We start from the raw sequence: 17,920 nt of genomic DNA, 5'->3' as shown, positions 1-17,920 counted from the left end.
ATTGATCGCTGAAGAAGGCTTTCTTATCTCTTCTTGCTATTCTTTGGAACTCTGCATTCAGATGTTTATATCTTTCCTTTTCTTCTTTGCTTTTCTCCTTTTCCTTTTCTCCTTTTTTATTTGGCTGTACCGGGTCTCAATTGCACATGCAGGATCTAGTTACCTGACCAGGGATCAAACCCAGGCCCCCTGCATTGGGGGCGTGGAGTCTTAGCCACTGAACCACCAGGGACGTCCCTGATTTTCCTTCTTTAATAGTAAAAACCAAAAGTAAACAATTAATTTTGGTTTCAAGAGTAAATAAATTCACTACTTTGCTAACTATTTGGTTTCTTAATCTAACAGCTGTGCCCTCATTACAGACCATGGGTGGCAAAGCTTTACAGCTGCAAAAGTTGACTTAACTTGGCTTCAAATGTGACATGTAAAGATTAGAAGTATAAACACCTCTGATAGGGGCATAAAGAGCAACTTGAGCATTTAGTCTTTGTATAGGTGCATAAAGTGTAAATAAAAAAAACAATGACGATGTGTTTCTTACTCCTGCCATCTGTGTGCAGGGTTTGTCATTAAAGGAGGCTCCACAGGGACTTCCCTCATAGCTCAATTGGTAAAGAATCTGCCTGCAATGCAGGAGACCTGGTTCAATTTCTGGGTTGGGAAGATCCGCTGGAGAAGGGATAGGCTACACACTCCAGTATTCTTGGGCTTCCCTTGTGGCTCAGCTGGTAAAGCTGCAATGCAGGAGACCTGGGTTCGATCCCTGGGTTGGGAAGATCCCCTGGAGAAAGAAAGGCTACCCACTCCAGTATTCTGGCCTGGAGAATTCCATGGACTGTAGAGTCCATGGGTCGCAAAGAGTAGGACACGACTGAGTGACTTGACTTACAGGTTTGCTGGCTTAACGCATGGCCCTTGGACTTCACCATCTTTGGTCCTTTCATTAGGAGCACCTGCTCCAGAAGGTCTAACTGACACCGCTGTAACTGAGCCCCTATTCAGAATCACCAGGTAGCCTGGCACTACTGCCTTATTTCAGTCACACTGCGCGCTGACATCCTACCTGACGTCAGCAGATCATCAATGATGTCCTTTTGAAGAAGCTGATTAATGAGGGCCAGAGGAAAATAGTTCATCCAGCAAAATGAACACACTGCATTTAACAGGTTTTCAGAAGATATATGGTGAAGACTACCAGTTAGAGCACTGGCCATAACTTCTAGGAACCTAGAGGGGCAGAAAGGAAACTTGGCTTACAAATATGAAGAGAAGACAAGATCATGATAGAGCTAGTGAGGTGTCACAGAACCAACGGCTTTCAGTGGATAAAACCATCAGGCTTGCATTTGCACTAGGTCTTCACACATCTTTCAGGTCAGCTGACTCTCGTAACAAATATATACATTCAATAAATGTGAGCTGCCATGGTATGTCTCACATAGGGCAAATATTTATAGGCTTTAACTCATTTAATTCCCATTCAAACTCTATGAGATAGGTGTCATTATCATCCTCATAATAAAAATGAGTAAATAGGCTCAGTGAGGTCGAGTAACTCGTCCAAGGGCACACAGCCAAGAAGCAGCAGGGACAGCCCTGAAATCCAAGCTGTCAGGCTCCAGAGCCTTTTAACCACTGTGCTAGGCTTTTATCTAGAGAACGCAATGGCACCCCACTCCAGTACTCCTGCCTGGAAAATCCCATGGACGGAGGAGCCTGGAAGGCTGCGGTCCATGGGGTCACTGAAGGTCGGACACAACTGAGCGACTTCCCTTTCACTTTTCACTTTTATGCATGGGAGAAGGAAATGGCAACCCACTCCAGTGTTCTTGCCTGGAGAATCCCAGGAACGGGGAGCCTGGTGGGCTGCTGTCTATGGGGTCACACAGAGTCGGACACGACTGAAGTGACTTAGCAGCAGCAGTAGCAGGCTTTTATTCTGAGTAAATCTACAAGGCCTGGAATGCCACTACAGGTTTATAAGCTATTAAAATTCTGTTGCTATTAATGCTGTGAGCTGAAAGAACCACAAGCCTAATTGTACCACCTCAGCTAAGGTTACATAGGATAACTGAGCACAGATGAAGAGAAGGGAAATCAAGGTTAGTTGAGGGTTGATTAGCAGTGTCAATAAACTAGCAGGCCGAGACACACTTTGAACCCAGGTCAGTTTGACTCTTAAGGCATAAGTTATATTTCATTATATCAGAAAAAAAAAAGTAGTGCATGCAAAGTACTGTGATAGTGTACCGGAAAGAACGTAGATGGGGTAGCTTTGGGGATAAGGAGAATTTCAGTAAGTAGAAAAGATGGCAAAAGCAAAGACCACTTGAAACTAAGCACAGAAATGGGAGCCCTGAAAGTGTATCCTGTTCCGCTGTGGTAAGTGAGGAACAGGCAGGGACACTCACAGCAGGGCACGTGTGCCCTGAAGGATGAGCCACAAAGGGAAATGTCTGAGATCGACTGGGAGATCCCATGGCGGGAGGAGACGGATGACGAGAAAGACTGTGATAGGTCCTAGAGACAACAGTGAGGCAAAGGGAAAGCCGACGGGAGTCTGGAGGAGGCAGCCAGAAGGGCTGATCTGGAGCCCGAGGGGTAATCACGTCTCCCACTCCTCGTGCCCTACTTCATCTTCCGCAACACTACAATCTGTGTCATTCCCTATATGTAGTCCGCTGTTTCTTTCCCTCCTGACTTGAATATAGAGTCCTTTCTACACCTGATGCTCCTTCCATGGCTAACTCCTTTGTATCCATCTTTTAAGATCTGCTCAGGTACCATCTCCTCCAGGGAGGACGCTTGACATCTACCCTGACCTTCTACTCCACCAGGCTAGAATCCTGGCACATTCCTCCTCTATCTCTAGGTAACCTGTATAGAACTCTGCCACTTCCATGTTCATGCTCTATTTAACTGCCAACTTATGTCTACATTACCCATTACATAGAATCATCTGGCAAAAAAGGATTATGTCTTACTCACTTTTGTCTTAAGTACCTGAGCACTTGGTACAAGTTTTCTGACTGAACAAATACAATTAGAGGACAAAGAGGATAATGTTATTGGAAAAGAAAGAGTCAAAAATAATGAGCTAAAAATTCACCAAGTTGTAAACATTGAATATGCACAGCTCTTTGCAGGCTGTTACTCATACCTCAATAAAGTGGAGCAGGAAATGGCAACCCACTCCAGTACTCTTGCCTGGAGAATCCCATAGACAGAGGAGTCCATGTGTTGTAAAGGGTCAGACACGAATGAGTGACCAAGCACAGAAAGTGGTTTAAAAGAAAAAACACTTGACATGGTACTTGATAAACAGTAAACAAAACAAACAAACAAAAAACCAAGAATGAGCTGACTTCCAGAATTATTGATCTTGAGACCCCTGTGGGATCTCCGGTGACCATATACAACCTGGAGTTCAGGAGCACACTGATGACCAGACATGCAATCCGGGATTATCTACAGAGTGGCAAGTACATATCAAAAAGTGAAGAAACCAAAGGACTGGAATGACAGAGTTGAAATGTTAAATGTTTTCTTCCTAGGGCTTCAAACCCAGGAAGATATTCTAGATTTAACACCTTCTCTTTACCAGAGGCCATAACATAAATAAAATGATTAAGGAACAGAATGTGGATATACAAAGTGCTAAGTCAAATTTTCTACAACTCTCCTACCTAATCCATCTCTTCCAGTCAACTCACTTCCCAAATGCTTCGAGTTACTGCTCCTAAAACCTTTGCCTTTCCACCCTAGGAGGCCATCTTCCTTTCTCCTTCCTCCATAAAGCATTCATTTGGTACGTATCGTATTGCCTTCCTCTCAATATACATGACTTGCCTCCTAAGAAGGATGGAGAACACAAACTTCTTTATAGTCCTCAAAATACCAACTTCAGGGAACTGCACATTCATGGACATTCAGGAATTTCTTATTGATTAATCTCAATCTATTAGCAACTCTTATCACTCCTACTTCTCCAAAGGAGAAATGCTGAGGTAGGAGGGTAGGGTTAGATCACACTTCCTCAGTCTCAGCACTGCTGACAATCTGGCCTGGATAATTCGTTACTGCAGTGCTGACTTGTGCACAGTAGGACGCTGGCGGCATCCCCAGCCTCCACCCACTAGAGAGTGTACAACAACCCTCTCCCCCCACCTCCCCCACCACACGAAACCTAACGTCCCCAGATACTGCCAAATGTCCCCAGGAGGCAAAATCACGGCCAATTGAGAACCAGTGAGTTAGACGAAAGCAGAGCAGACAGACAAGTACAACATTCATGACTCCCCCTCAGTATGACCTGTTCCTAGTCATGTTTTGTCGAATTTCCTAGCCTGTGTGTAGCTACTTAGGGTTACCTTGGTTATCCATCCTCTATTTCCAACATAACAATTTTACTGGACCAAATTATCTCCTGGGACACCTACAGTCAACTGAAAAACTCCCTAACTACTCAGTGTTTGTTCTCTGAATTCTACGGAATCCATGGGCCTGTTTCTGGAGTTTTAATTACTACTCAGCTTAACAATGCTACTTACTCCAGTATTCTTGCCTGGAGAATCCCATGGACAGAGGAGCCTGGCACGACCCCCAGTCCATGGGGTCGCCAAGAGTCAGGCACGACTGAGCGACTAACAATTTCACACTTTTCACTTTCACATCTTAACAGTATTTGTCAAGAAGGGGCAGGAGGAACACAGGAGCCAGCTTCATAATAAAACCAAGAGTGGGTAGTAGAGGAAGGCTGAATTTGGGGAGAATCTTTTCAACCTTTATTTTCTGTCTATTCTGTGCCAGGCTCTGTGCTACGTTTAGAAACACAGGCACCTGGGTCTGACACTAGAAAGCTCTGCAATTGTGGAGAGACGTTTATTGACAAAAAACTGCAGCTGTGTGCCAAGGTTCCACCAGAGATTCAGATAAGACACGGCAAGCACAGGAGCTCTGATGGAGATATAAGGGAAAGCACAGGACACATACAGGAAGTAAGTCTTTTTGGAACACTGGAGGGTACAGTGAGCAGCTGCTTTTCTTGGCCCAGCATTTCTTTCATCACCAGAGCCAAAGAAATGGGCATGTGACCCAAACTCGGTCAATCAGATTCTCTCTTCTGGAAATCTAGATCTTGAGAAAAAACCACAGGGACAAAAAGCTGATGGAGCCAAGCTGGGCATGCATGCTCAGTTGCTCAGCCATGTCCAACTCTTTGCAACCTCATGGACTGTAGCTCTCCAGGCTTCTCTGTCCATGGGATACTCCAGGCAAGAATACTAAAGCGGGTTGCCATTTCCTACTCCAGGGGATCTTCCCAACCCAGGAATTGAACCCGTGTCTCTTGCGTCTCCTGCATTGGCAGGTGGATTCTTAACCACTGCATAACCTGGGAGCCAAGCCACTTGGTGGCCAAGAAATGGCCTGTGAACCCTGACACTGAGACCCTCAGAAGTGCCACAGTTTATTCCTCCAAGGCCTTAATCTAATAATTACTGTGTATCCGGCACTGCCTTAAGATTCTGACACAGGTTAACTCACTTAATCCTCATAACAACAATTATTAAATTGTCCAGTATGATTAGAAATAAGTCATTATTCATGCCCATTTTACCAGATGAAGAAACTGAGGTACAGGTAAGTTACAGGTAAGGTAAAGTTAAGTAGGTAACGAATGGCAGGACTAAGATTCAAACCTAAGCCAGGTGTCTCCTGGGTCTGCACTTTTAGTCACTCTTCTAACAAATGACACGTTATATACATTTCTGGTTTTTAACAAACCCTTAACTGATCTAGAGAAGGAAAGACGTTCTGGGTGGAAAGAAGAGGTCTGAAAGAGCCCGGCACATCTGAGGAATTGCTGTGTTTATTAGTAGAAATGTAGGATTGCAGTTAAAATGAAAAGAACAGAAAGTGGTAGTTTGGGACCAGATAGAGAGCTAGGGTCAAAAGTGAGCTATAAACTAGGGTGCTAAGGGAGTAAGTTGGGCAAAAGTTTGAAACGAAGTCTCCTACACTGAATTATCAAATGCACTGCAAAGAACAACAACAAAAGAGCAAAAGCAAAGCGTGTATCTAAGATAAAACTGTTTACCTTCATAAAGAAAGAACAGTAAGTTTTATTTCTGGACATGGATGGGTTTGCTTGTGAGAATTCATTGAGCTTTGTAATCTTTTCTATAAATATGATATGTGGCAATAAAAAAAGTAAAAAGGAACAAGTACATACTCGTGGGTCTGGCATTTGTAGAAGTGATTGAGAGAAGAATAAACATTAAGAATACCGACAAGGCTTTTCACATTTAGGAAGCCAGGTTCATCTGCTGCTTTCTTTATAAATAAGTCCATCAAACCAACAGGTCGAAAGCCAAAGTTTTCAAATAAAATGAGGAGAAAAAGAACCTAAAAAAAAAAAAAAAAGAATTGAGGGAAAACGTCTTAAGAATTACAGTATGTTATCAGCAATCTTTCCAATTTCAAACAGTTTAAATAAGCAACAGAATTGTCCTGATTGAAAAATATTCCCTTAAAAGGAGTAATTATCTTTCCCTTGTAAAATATCAAGTTAATAAGCAACCTCTTTTTATCAGCCAAGAAGCAGAGCACACAATGGTTCTCATTTCCAATGTCATTTAAAATACATCCTTTCCTATATGCTTTTCATACAAAATCTCTGCAAATTACCTTTAAATATACCTCTTCTGAAGTTTTTCAAAATGACCAAGTCAATTTCAAACTGCTCTCCTTTCCAAACCTAGACACTTCCTATATTCTAATAGATAAAAGATAACTCAAAAATTTCTATGTTCAATATTAAATACTAGAAGTGAGAATAGAGCTGAAATACAATGATTAAAATAAATGTTCCACTTCACCTCTCATTTCCCTCTTTGTCATTCTTACAGTAAGGACTTTTCTTTCCAAAATCAATTTCCATAGTAAACACAATATTCACCTCAACCTCCAAAGTGAACTAAGCCAGTAATCTAACATGGTTACCTCGGCTTCACTATAAAAATAAGTTTTTACCAGTTGCTTCATTCAGACGTTTTAGTATTAACACAGGCCCTGAACTTAAAGGCTCTTACCCTTGAAGAACAAAGCAAACTTTCCATACATAGAAGACAGTAATGACATTTTATTCTTCAAAACGCTTAAGCCCGTCATATTACCTATCTTTATTATTCTAAATCTAACAAAGGAAACATAGAAAGGCACAAATAATCCTTAGTACCCAACCAAAGTATCATATAATATGAAAAACAGACTTTGGCAATACAGTTTTTGTTTTGGATAGAAAGATGATCAAGATATTGAACAGTATATAATAGGTAACACTCAGAAATTGTAAGGAGCTAATTTTTCAAACCAATTTAGAATTGGAATATTTTGGAATCTAAACCACTTTAAAATGATAGAGAATTATATCCACAAATAAATAAATAGATTTCTTGAAAGTTTCTGAGACTTATTCTAAACTTTAACATACTTACTTTTTTCAACTTCCAGATGTCAAAAGTTGTAGCCACATAATCTGCTATTCCTTTAAAAAGATCTATATTAATATATTGGAGGTCCCTGCAAGACTGCAATATGTTGATCAATATTTTAAAAGGACACCCATGGATGTTACCTTTAAGAATGAGTTAGAAAACAAAAATTACCAGATGATTTTGACTGTAAGATTCAAGATACTATATACCCAGCACTTTTCTTTAGAAAAACAGCACTGCATTTTGTAAAAACAAAAAATAATTATAGGTAAAAATAAACTTTAGATCTAACCATATCATCAGATATTTTTTCATATAACAGCAAACAAACAAAACAAATATAGCTCAGAACACATCAGATGCTATAAACCATGTAAGAAAAATTCCCCTTACTTGTGACTCTCTTACTGCACTCATTCAGAAGGATAATGGAACGGTGATTCATGGCGGCCAGTACCGCAAACATGTGCTGGCAATTCAAAACAGAAAATTGGTCTAATTCTTTCAAGGCTTTCATCTAAAGAAAAATAAATTTTAATTTATCATTTGTGGTAAAATAAATTAAAATCTTATATTTAAATAAAAAAGGATAAAGTTTGAGTAAAATGACTCAGACATATACAGATAAATGTATGTAAATACATACACACATAAATATCTCTATTATTCCACTTAAGCAAAGTTATACCCAAAAGCACAACAATGTCCTCCTAATAAACTGACTTTAGGAGATGATAGCAAATCACAGGAAATATCTTTTTCAAATTTTACCCAATAGAGAAAAGTCAGAAAGTATTTACCTCCAATTTCCTTTTAAGACCAATCGGAGCATCTTTTCCAATACTTCTCATTACAGTTTGTAATGTGAAGACATGTTTTATTTTGCAAACTTGCTCATCAACTAGCATCCTGTCATCACACACAACAAATACCACAGTCTTAGGATCTTAAAACCAGAAGAGAAATCTTAAAAGTCATTTGGTCCAGTTCCTACTTATAGGCAAGGAATATGAAGCCCAAAGAAATGAAATATCTGCCCACGAGAGTGTAAACAGTTAGTGAAAGCTCCAGGACCCGACTGGTATTCTTTTCTCTCACATTATTTTGCTATCTTTTTGCATAAACAAACATCAGGAGACTATATTAAGACATCCCAATGCATAGTCAATGAAAATGGGAATTAAAAATTATTATAAGATTAGGTGCATCAATTTTATAAAAACTTAACCTCCTTTGCAAGCTGGGCTACTGTCATGTGACTCCACACAGTGCCCAAATAACATTATGAACTGAGCATGTATCAGCCCATGTCAATACTATGTTTTAAGATAATTTTAATGTTACCCACACTTTTTTTTATAGTGAATCCTGAAAGAAGCATTATTTCTAGCTTCACCTGTTCCAAAGTCAGGATTTTAAGTTTAATAAGCTATTAAAGACCAGCTTCCCTTGTAGGTCAGTTGGTGAAGGATCTGCCTACAGTGCAGGAGACCTGGGTTTGATTCCCAGGTCAGGAAGATCCCCTGGAGAAGGAAATGGCAACCCACTCCAGTATTCTTGCCTGGAGAATCCCATGGACGGAGGAGCCTGGCAGGCTACAGTCCATGGGGTCGCAAGAGTCCGACACAACTTAGCAACCAAACCGCCACCGCCACCAACAAAGTCTTTCATCTTTGCTTTTGATTTGAGGTAAGAGAAGAAGAGAAAGCCACTTGAACAAAGTGTAAGAGAGTTCTCACCGCAATCCTGCCAGAAGAACATCCACATTCTTGCATGGCTCCATTGTGTTTAAGATAGTTGACAAAACTGAAAGACATTTCTCATCACACTCATTGATACGTTCCTATTGAAATGTAATCACAAAAACACTATAGGTAATGAGTTCATAGTAGATGACCTCACCCAAGCAAAACCACTGAACTGATGCTTTCAACTAAAGGATTAAGTATCAAACCAATTATTCAGAGTCAGTCCACAATAAACAGCAACTTTGGAAAACCAGACATTATATGTAAGTGAACTTTTCAAATAATTGATACACATTCTTTTTGTATCAACAATTTCTTTACACTTTCAATTACCACTGAAAATGATTTGACACTGATTATATTCCTCCACTTCTGAAATAACTTTCATCAAGCATTATTTTTACCCCTTTATGAAACCGAAGGCCATCATGGTGACAAGTGCAGTAACAAGCTATAGGGCAGTTTTCCCTCCCCTAATTAATCTTACATTGCTGTGCTTACAATTTCCCTATATTCTTTCCTGAGTATCAAACTGCAACCTCAGTTGTGAACTTTCTAATTCACATCTGCTGTCACATTTTACCACCACTATCTGGATCTCAAGAGGAACCCAGGCTCCCTGGATCCTTCTTTCAAACCCTTTGAATCAGGGTTATTAATTTAGTTCCAGAAATGGCCTAATTTAGAAAGTGAACAGTAATAGCACAGCTCACCTAGTGCTCTACAATTTAATCACAACTAGTCTATACACCTCACAAGAGTACTTGTAATCACACCTGAAAGATGTATGCTCTTTTGCTAAAATTACATGACCAACAAGCCACAAAGCCTCAAGTCTGAAGCAGATATTGATAAGAAATGAATACTGCTGGAAGGAAAAAAGGTCTCATTCCCATGAGAGGGTTTCCATTATAGCATTCCATCAATATCTCCTATAAAAGAAAAGACCACCTGGCTAGGTGTTTGAAGGGCAACCTTCACTGATGATATATTTCATACCTAGCTAAAACGTCTTTGCAACATTCCCACGTTAGTGAGATACAATTATATGTATAGATAATCTGACCCCAAATACCCATTGGTCATATTTCACCAATGCAGATACTATAATGATGGGAATACTGTCCAAAATTCATTTAGAGAATCACTGACCAGGTAAAGTGACTTACTGCAATTACTTTGAAGTAACTATATAGGGAACAGAGTCTACCAAAAAACACAGATATTCTGCAGTTTAAACAAACATACACAATACAAATTAGTTACTGGTTGAAAACATATAGAAATCACAGTAATGTTAAAAGTTAAAAACACTCAAGTATCTATAAACTCAATCCTTGAATTCTATAGTAAGATAGGATACATGTCAGATCATCCTTGGGAAATTTCTATCTTAAAAAAAAATTATTTAATTATGATCATTGAGTTTTGAAATCTGAAGAGCCCACTCTTAAGAGGTAAACAATTACTTAAAGGAACTATTCTTTTCCTTGGCCAACCTTGGTGTCATTTCAGTGACGTCGAAGAGGACACTGACTCCTTTGTTTGAAACTAAAAGTGATCCCCCCCATCCAATTTCATTTTTCCAATAAATTTTCCACTCACAGAGTGATCTAAATACTAACTGGAGCAGCTTGACCTTTGCTTAAAATACTCCAGTGGATCCCCACTGCCTATAGCATAAAGGCAAACCCCTTAGCCAGGCATAAAAGGCTCTTTATGATTCAGCCTTTTTCCTCCCCCCAACCTCATGCCTTGTCATGACACCAACCCCTCTCCCTTGACAACCATAGGCACAATTTCCTACCAATTCCCTCAAACTCATAACCCCAATAATCTGTACTTCTAGCCACAGTGAACTACTTTCAGTTCCCCAAACTTTTCTCCAGGATTTGAACAGTCTTCTCTACTTGAAACACCATCTCATTGGCTATCAACCTTCTCACTGACTGCTGGCCATCCCTTGCACTCAGCTTAGACATCATCTCCTACTGGGCTTGAATTTTAGCTCTACTATGACAAGGTGTTTGTTCGTTAAACCAGCAAGTATTTTATCAAATACCTACAAATGGTGACATTAACAAATATGTGGCCTTGGGCAAGCTATTTAACCTCTCTAAGCGAAAATTTCCTCATCAAGAAGAAGAAAGTAACAATGACTACTTTTAAAAGCTACATTGAGAATTATATGAGACAATCCTCCTTTCAAACCCTGTACATATCACTGCTTCAAACAGTAATCTTGTATCCTTCCCCCCGCGCCCCCCCCCCCATCACCTCTTCCCATCATGAAGGCATTCTCCCAACTAGGTTTGAAGGCCCTGGTTACACACTGTGTGTATTTTTCTTTCATCGCACTAAAAGCTCTATGTGGCCCTTATTTTGTAATTGTATTCCCAATGATCAGTGCTACAGTATCATAGCGCCTACAATGTCGTAAATGTACGAATGGATATTGGTTATTTTTGTAATTGCCTACAAAGCATCTGTTGTCCCCTCTACAAGGGCAGGAATTATGTTTTCCATATCTTTACATCCCTAGTAACAAGTGTAATAACTAATCCACAGTTGACAGCCAATGAACATTTACTGCGTGAATAAATAAATTCAGTAGTTGTGACTTTAGCCAAGTTGCTTAACATAACAAAATCTCTTTCTTCATCTGCTAGAGTAACACCAACCTCACACAGCTATTGTGAAGATTAAACAGGACAACACAAGTAAAAGGTATACAGGTAGTCAATAAATACTAGCTCCCTTCCCTTCTCTCCTTTCAACTACCCAAACTGTTCTTGTATATTTTGTATCTCTTCCCACTTCAGCTTATTCACTATTACTCAACTCCTGAGAAGAAAAATGGGGCAAGTGTTCATAAACTTCTAAAGCAAAAGAAAGATCTTGCTAACTTAAGGTATCTAAACCATAGAATATTAGTATCTATGCAGAAACAAATGTAAACTATCATTCCAATGATAAGTTTCATTCAAGGAGGCTATAGGTCTACTTCCTATCATTCTTTCAAGATTTGCTAAACCGAGTATATTTATACCTCCTTTTGATTTTACCTGGACCATCCTCAGCAAAGTCTGTACGAGCAGCGTGTTCTGAGGAATCCCAAGCTTCACTATAGCATGAAGACTAAACAGCAGGTCTCCGAAATACATGATCTTGGCTTCTCTCATAACATGTTCACACAGCTGGTTAAACGCAGGGTGGTTAAACATCAATTGTTTTTCAAAGCGCTTCTGATCTTCCGACATCCGTTTGGCAATTGTCCACATGGCTGAGAAATAGTTACTACTAGGAAATGTAGGTGCTTTTGAAAATATATCTAACACATCACTCAGAGAATTACACTCCTGAGACAGTTTTGTACTGCTGATCAGGGCTGGTTTTCTTCTCTTGGTGAGAACATCTTCATCAGAGGCCTCCTGATGAAAGCTTTTCTTCAGTTCATTAACAGAGACAAGAAAGTGCTTTGAATCAAAGGACAGTCTTCTAGGACAAAGTAGTTTGTCAACTGTAAAGACTGTTGCCGTGCTTATGCCCTTTGTTTGACAGTCATCACCTTCTGATTTAAAAATTAAAGCATCCTGAAAGAGATATCTAGTAGATGAATGCATTTTATTACGAAAGGTATTTAAGAGGTTTCTTCGGTTCCAGTTTGAATAAGCAATATTTGGTCTGCAAAATGCCAAAGGATATAGCCTCACAGTTCTGCCTGTTGGAACTAAAGTACTGAGTTGTCTGAGGTTCCATAAAAAGGAACCCGCTCTGTTATTCATTTTCTAGTTACTGAAGGACTTTCAAAAAACTTTAAAGTTATCAAGATGACACACACGTCGCTTCTACAAATGAAAAAAAACTCATGTCCGCCGTCATTTTCCTGCAGGGGAAGGGGTTATAACAGAAATAAAAATTAAGAATAAAATTTCTACTTAAAAATACAAAATCCATTTAACAGAGACTAAAGTGGGGACCTAGGGAGACATTAACATTTACCTTAAAAGGGTAAAACCATTTTATCACATAAGGGCTTCTTCCACTTCTACTACAATGTGTATGCTGCTGCTGTTGCTAAGTCGCTTCAGTCGTGTCAGACTTTTAGCGACCCCATGGACTGCAGCCTACCAGGCTCCTCCATCCCTGGGATTTTCCAGGCAAGAGTACTGGAGTGGGGTGCCATTGCCTTCTCTGTGCATACACAGTCTTAAAGGAGCAAGGTTAGTTTGGAAGTAGTGGATACATAAATAAGTCTTAAAAAAAAATAATTAGTGGGTTTCTGACGGGAAAGTTTTAGTATAAAGCTTTCTTTGCAGTAAGATTTTACGGAGATGTCGGCAATAAAAATTAAGGGCTTAACCTTGATGGATAATTTTTAACATGAGGATTTAACAACAGCTAAACACGAACTGTTAAAATAAGGCCTTGGACAAGCACAACGGTTCAGGGGAGGAGGCAGCAAACTAAAGTGATGCTTGCACGTGGCCTGCGTTTGGGAGGGAGATGCAACCAGTCTCACCAGGTCTCAGAACCGGTGAGAGGAGTCCGTGCTTCCCGAGCCGGGCCTCTTAGTATGAACCCACCTTCCTCAACTTACTTCCCGGGCAACTTCTGAGACCTTTCTCCGAAAGGCAAGAAGTCTAAAGCGTAGTACAACCAACTGTTCCGCTTAAGTTCGTCCTCCACTCACCTTAGAGTAGAAGCCTGTGATTGTAGACAGGCGCGGCCATGACAGTTTCCCCGCGAACTGAGCGACTCGCGAGATTTTACGGATCCCTCATAGGTCAAAAAGTGTTTGTTCGCGGGCGGACGGTAGGAAATATTTAGAGTGAAGAAAGCCTACCGAAAAGAATGACTACTTTTTCTTAGCTGCAGGGAACAGGCACGAGGGAGACCACAGAGCTTTTAATAGCAATGTATAACTGTGCATTCCAACATCTTTCCAGCTGGGCGCCAGAGTCCGCGCTCAGCTTGCGAGTGCGCCTGCGCCAAGTCCTGGTGTGGTTACCTGGAAACGGTGGCGCCGCGGTCCTAAGCTCTGGGTCCCGGCTACGCCATGGCCAAATTCGTGCTCGCGGGTGAGTGATACCCCCGTACGCCCGCAGATCGCTCAAAACACCGACGACTGCCCACCTCCTGTGGCCGCTCCAGCTTTTATATGGGGCACCCAGGGTTTATTATGCTTTCATTCAAAAAGGTAAATTGAGCAGTGTGTACAAACACTGCCGGAAGCAGGATACAGTGAAGGGAAAGACATCCTTGCCTTCGAGGTGCTTTTGGTCTCACGGGATCCAATAGCACGTAAACAAATAATTTTGATGGTGCTGTTAATGCAATGAGGGAAATGTGCACAGGACTCAGAGAAATGTGACACGAGCTGATTTATGAAAGTTTGGAGTAGGGAGGATATTCCAGATAAAGGGACAGAGGCTAGAAGTCCCTGGATATGGAGGAAGTGACTGGACCTGGGTCAAGAATGGGAGCAGGAGGACATGAATAGAAACACGAACATAGAGTACTGACTTGTGGACACACCGAGGGAAGAGAGAGTGGGACAAATTGAGAGGGTACCATTGAGGTATACACACTACCATGTGTGAAATAGATAGCTAGTGATTCTTTGTGAGGACCTAGAGGTGGGGATGGGGGGAGGCTCAAGAGGGAGGGGATACAGCTGATTCATGTTGTACAGCAGTAACCAACACAACATTGCAAAGGAATTATCCTCCAATTAAAAATAAAGAATAATTTTTTTTAAAAGGCTTAAAAAAAAAAAAAAGAATGGGAGAAAGAGTCAGATCTTTGCCTTTCAGGGACACCAAGTGAAGGTGTTTGAGCTGTATCTTGAAAACAATGAGGAGTCATTTAAAATTTGTAAGCAGCCTGGTATCTTAATGAGTTTGCATTTTAGGAAATCCACCTTGTCAGCAATGGAGGAGAAGGATTGGAGATGTGGACTGATATCCAGAAAACCACCAAAGAGGGTCTTACTGCAACAGGCTGTTGTACCTGTCTCCTTTCCTTCTCAGCAAGTTTCTCAAGAGTAGACTACTCTTCTATCTCCAGGTCTTAAATCTGGTTTCTACATCTGCTTCCTTTCCAAAATGGCCCTCACCAAAATCACCAATGACTTTTACAGGAGCTGCCTGTCATTGTCTTATTTGACCTCTTGGAAGCGTCCACACAATTGACATCTCCCATCTGCCTGAAACCTGTTTCCTTTGTTTCTTTTTTCATTCAGAATAATATTTTTGAGCAATGACTGACTGTATCCTGGGAAGACAGTGGTGAACAAATGTGCAAAGAAGCATTTGTGGCAATGGCCAGGCTGGGTCCTATCGGACCAGTAGCAGTGGCAGCGGATCTTATTTAGGCCGAGACTTCCTGGAGAAAGGGATTTTTTAATCAGAGTCCTAAAAGATGAGCGTAACCTGTCAGAAAGTGAAAGTGAAGTCGCTCAGTCGTGTGCGACTCTTTGCGACCCCATGGACACCAGGCTTCTCCGTCCATGGGATTTTCTAGGCAAGAGTACTGGAGTGGTTTGCCATTTCCTTCTCCAGAGAACTTCCCGACCCAGGGATCAAACCCAGGTCTCCCACATTGTAGACAGACGCTTTACCGTCTGAGCCACCGGGTGCTTAACCTGTCAGAGAGGAAGTTATAAGGAGGAGAGTAAATTAGGCACGGGTAGCCAGGAGTCCGGAGAAGGCCCTGGCAACCCACTCCAGTGTTCTTGCTTGGAGAATCCCAGGGACAGAGGAGCCTGATGGGCTGCCGTCTATGGGGTCACACAGAGTCAGACACGACTGAAGCGACTTAGCAGCAGCGACAGCAGCAGCCGGGAGTAGGGCTGGAATGAGGAGCACGAGTTGGGTAATGATGGAGAATATAAGCAGAAAATTGAAAGAGATTTAATAGGGTTGAAGCATAGAGTACAAGGAAGGGACTATTATCAGTTGAGGCCAGAGTTAGATAATATATCAAAAGATTCTTGTGAACCATGTTCAGTATTTTAAACTTTATCCAAAGTACATGGAAGGCTTTTGAAAGGAGGTACATAATCAGTGCAAAATACATTGATTCTGTGTTTTGTAAATACAGAATCAATGCAAAATACAAAAATACAAATACATAATTTGCATTTTATCTGAGTGTTATCACTACAATGTGAGAAGAAAAAGACTGGTTATCCAGAGCCCATTAGATACTGTAGTCCAGGAAGGAGATACTGGTGGCCTGGCCTGGAATGGTGGGCAGTGGAATTGGAAAGAACTGAATGGATTGGGGTGATGTTAAGGAGACAGAATCTATAGAACTGGACATTTAATTGGATGGAGGAAGGAAGAGTTAAAATTCTTTTCTAGCAGTAGTTTGCATAACTGGGTAGATGGGAAGTCATTGATAAAAAGCAGAAGAGCAGGCTTCATACTGTAGTACTCCTAATACCCTTAAATAACTGGGTGCATGCTTGTTAAGTCACTTCAGTCATGTCCGACTCCGTGTGACCCTATGAACTATAACCAGGCTCCTCTGTCCGTGGGATTCTCCAGGCAAAAATACTGGAGGGGGTTGCCATGCTCTCCTCCAGGGGATCTTCCCAACCCAAAGATTTAACCCATGTCTCCAGCATTGGCAGGTGGGTTCTTTACTACTAGTGCCACCTAGGAAGCCCAAATAACTGGGTAGATGGACGTAACATAAAAGAAGGAGCATATATAGTGGGGGAGTAGTGGCAAAACTCTCATAAACATGCTGAGTTTTCTGAGACATTCAGAAGGAGTTGGAAAAAATACAAGAGCATATAAAGATAGACAAGGAAATAGTTCTGAACTGGAAATACAGATTTCTACTTGAAACCAAGAGAATGGAGGAGATTATACAAGAAGAATCACAGAGAATGAAGATAAGATGCCTTGCAGAATGCTAATCTTTTAATGAATTGATAAATGAACCTAAAAGTGTAATGAGGAGGGGCCAGAGAAGCAGGAAAAAAAAACAAACAAACAAACCTGAAGAATGCCCCCACCATAGTGGGTATTTCGAGTAGAAGGGAGACAAATGCTACCAAGGGTCAATAAGAAAAGCGTCAGAAAGTATCCATCGGGTTTAGTGACATGAAGGTCCTTCAGATCAGATCAGTCGCTCAGTCGTGTCCGACTCTTTGCAACCCCATGAATCACAGCACATCAGGCCTCCCTGTCTATCACCAACTCCCGGAGTTCACTCAGACTCACGTCCATTGAGTCAGTGATGCCATCCAGCCATCTCATCCTCTGTCGTCCCCTTCTCCTCCTGCCCCCAATCCCTCCCAGCATCAGAGTCTTTTCCAGTGAGTCACCTCTTCGCATGAGGTGGCCAAAGTACTGGAGTTTCAGCTTTAGCATCATTCCTTCCAAAGAAATCCCAGGGCTGATCTCCTTCACAATGGACTGGTTGGATCTCCTTGCAGTCCAAGGGACTCTCAAGAGTCTTCTCCAACACCACAGTTCAAAAGCATCAATTCTTCAGCGCTCAGCCTTCTTCACAGCCCAACTCTCACATCCATACATGACCACAGGAAAAACCATAGCCTTGACTAGACAGACCTTTGTTGGCAAAGTAATGTCTCTGCTTTTGAATATGCTGTCTAGGTTGGTCATAACTTTCCTTCCAAGGAGTAAGCGTCTTTTAATT

At 41.2% G+C, this 17,920-nt stretch overlaps 2 protein-coding genes across 2 annotated transcripts in view; one reads left to right on the top strand and one right to left on the bottom strand.

Moving 5' to 3' along the window:
* Positions 1 to 14,187, bottom strand: part of FASTKD2 (FAST kinase domains 2) — a 20,562-nt gene extending 6,375 nt beyond the window's left edge. Inside the window, exons 1-8 of the mRNA XM_010861053.1 lie at positions 13,938 to 14,187; positions 12,310 to 13,130; positions 9,236 to 9,339; positions 8,297 to 8,405; positions 7,890 to 8,013; positions 7,497 to 7,636; positions 6,233 to 6,405; positions 1,064 to 1,227 (exon numbers count right to left, since the gene is read on the bottom strand). Of these exons, the coding sequence (XP_010859355.1) occupies positions 1,064 to 1,227; positions 6,233 to 6,405; positions 7,497 to 7,636; positions 7,890 to 8,013; positions 8,297 to 8,405; positions 9,236 to 9,339; positions 12,310 to 13,029 (1,534 nt within the window). The 5' untranslated portion in view covers positions 13,030 to 13,130; positions 13,938 to 14,187. The remainder of the gene's footprint in view (positions 1 to 1,063; positions 1,228 to 6,232; positions 6,406 to 7,496; positions 7,637 to 7,889; positions 8,014 to 8,296; positions 8,406 to 9,235; positions 9,340 to 12,309; positions 13,131 to 13,937) is intronic.
* A 68-nt stretch (positions 14,188 to 14,255) lies between these two features.
* The window catches only part of MDH1B (malate dehydrogenase 1B, NAD (soluble)), a 32,006-nt gene continuing 28,341 nt past the window's right edge, over positions 14,256 to 17,920 (top strand). The window contains exon 1 of the mRNA XM_010861052.1: positions 14,256 to 14,325. Within this exon, the coding sequence (XP_010859354.1) occupies positions 14,304 to 14,325 (22 nt within the window). The 5' untranslated portion in view covers positions 14,256 to 14,303. The remainder of the gene's footprint in view (positions 14,326 to 17,920) is intronic.

Source organism: Bison bison, unplaced genomic scaffold, assembly GCF_000754665.1.
Source record: "Bison bison bison isolate TAMUID 2011002044 unplaced genomic scaffold, Bison_UMD1.0 scf7180017864471, whole genome shotgun sequence".
In the NCBI taxonomy this organism is placed as follows: Eukaryota; Metazoa; Chordata; class Mammalia; order Artiodactyla; family Bovidae; genus Bison; species Bison bison.
The sequence above is the reverse complement of the archived record's forward strand: the minus strand, read 5'-3'. Positions and strand labels throughout refer to the sequence as shown.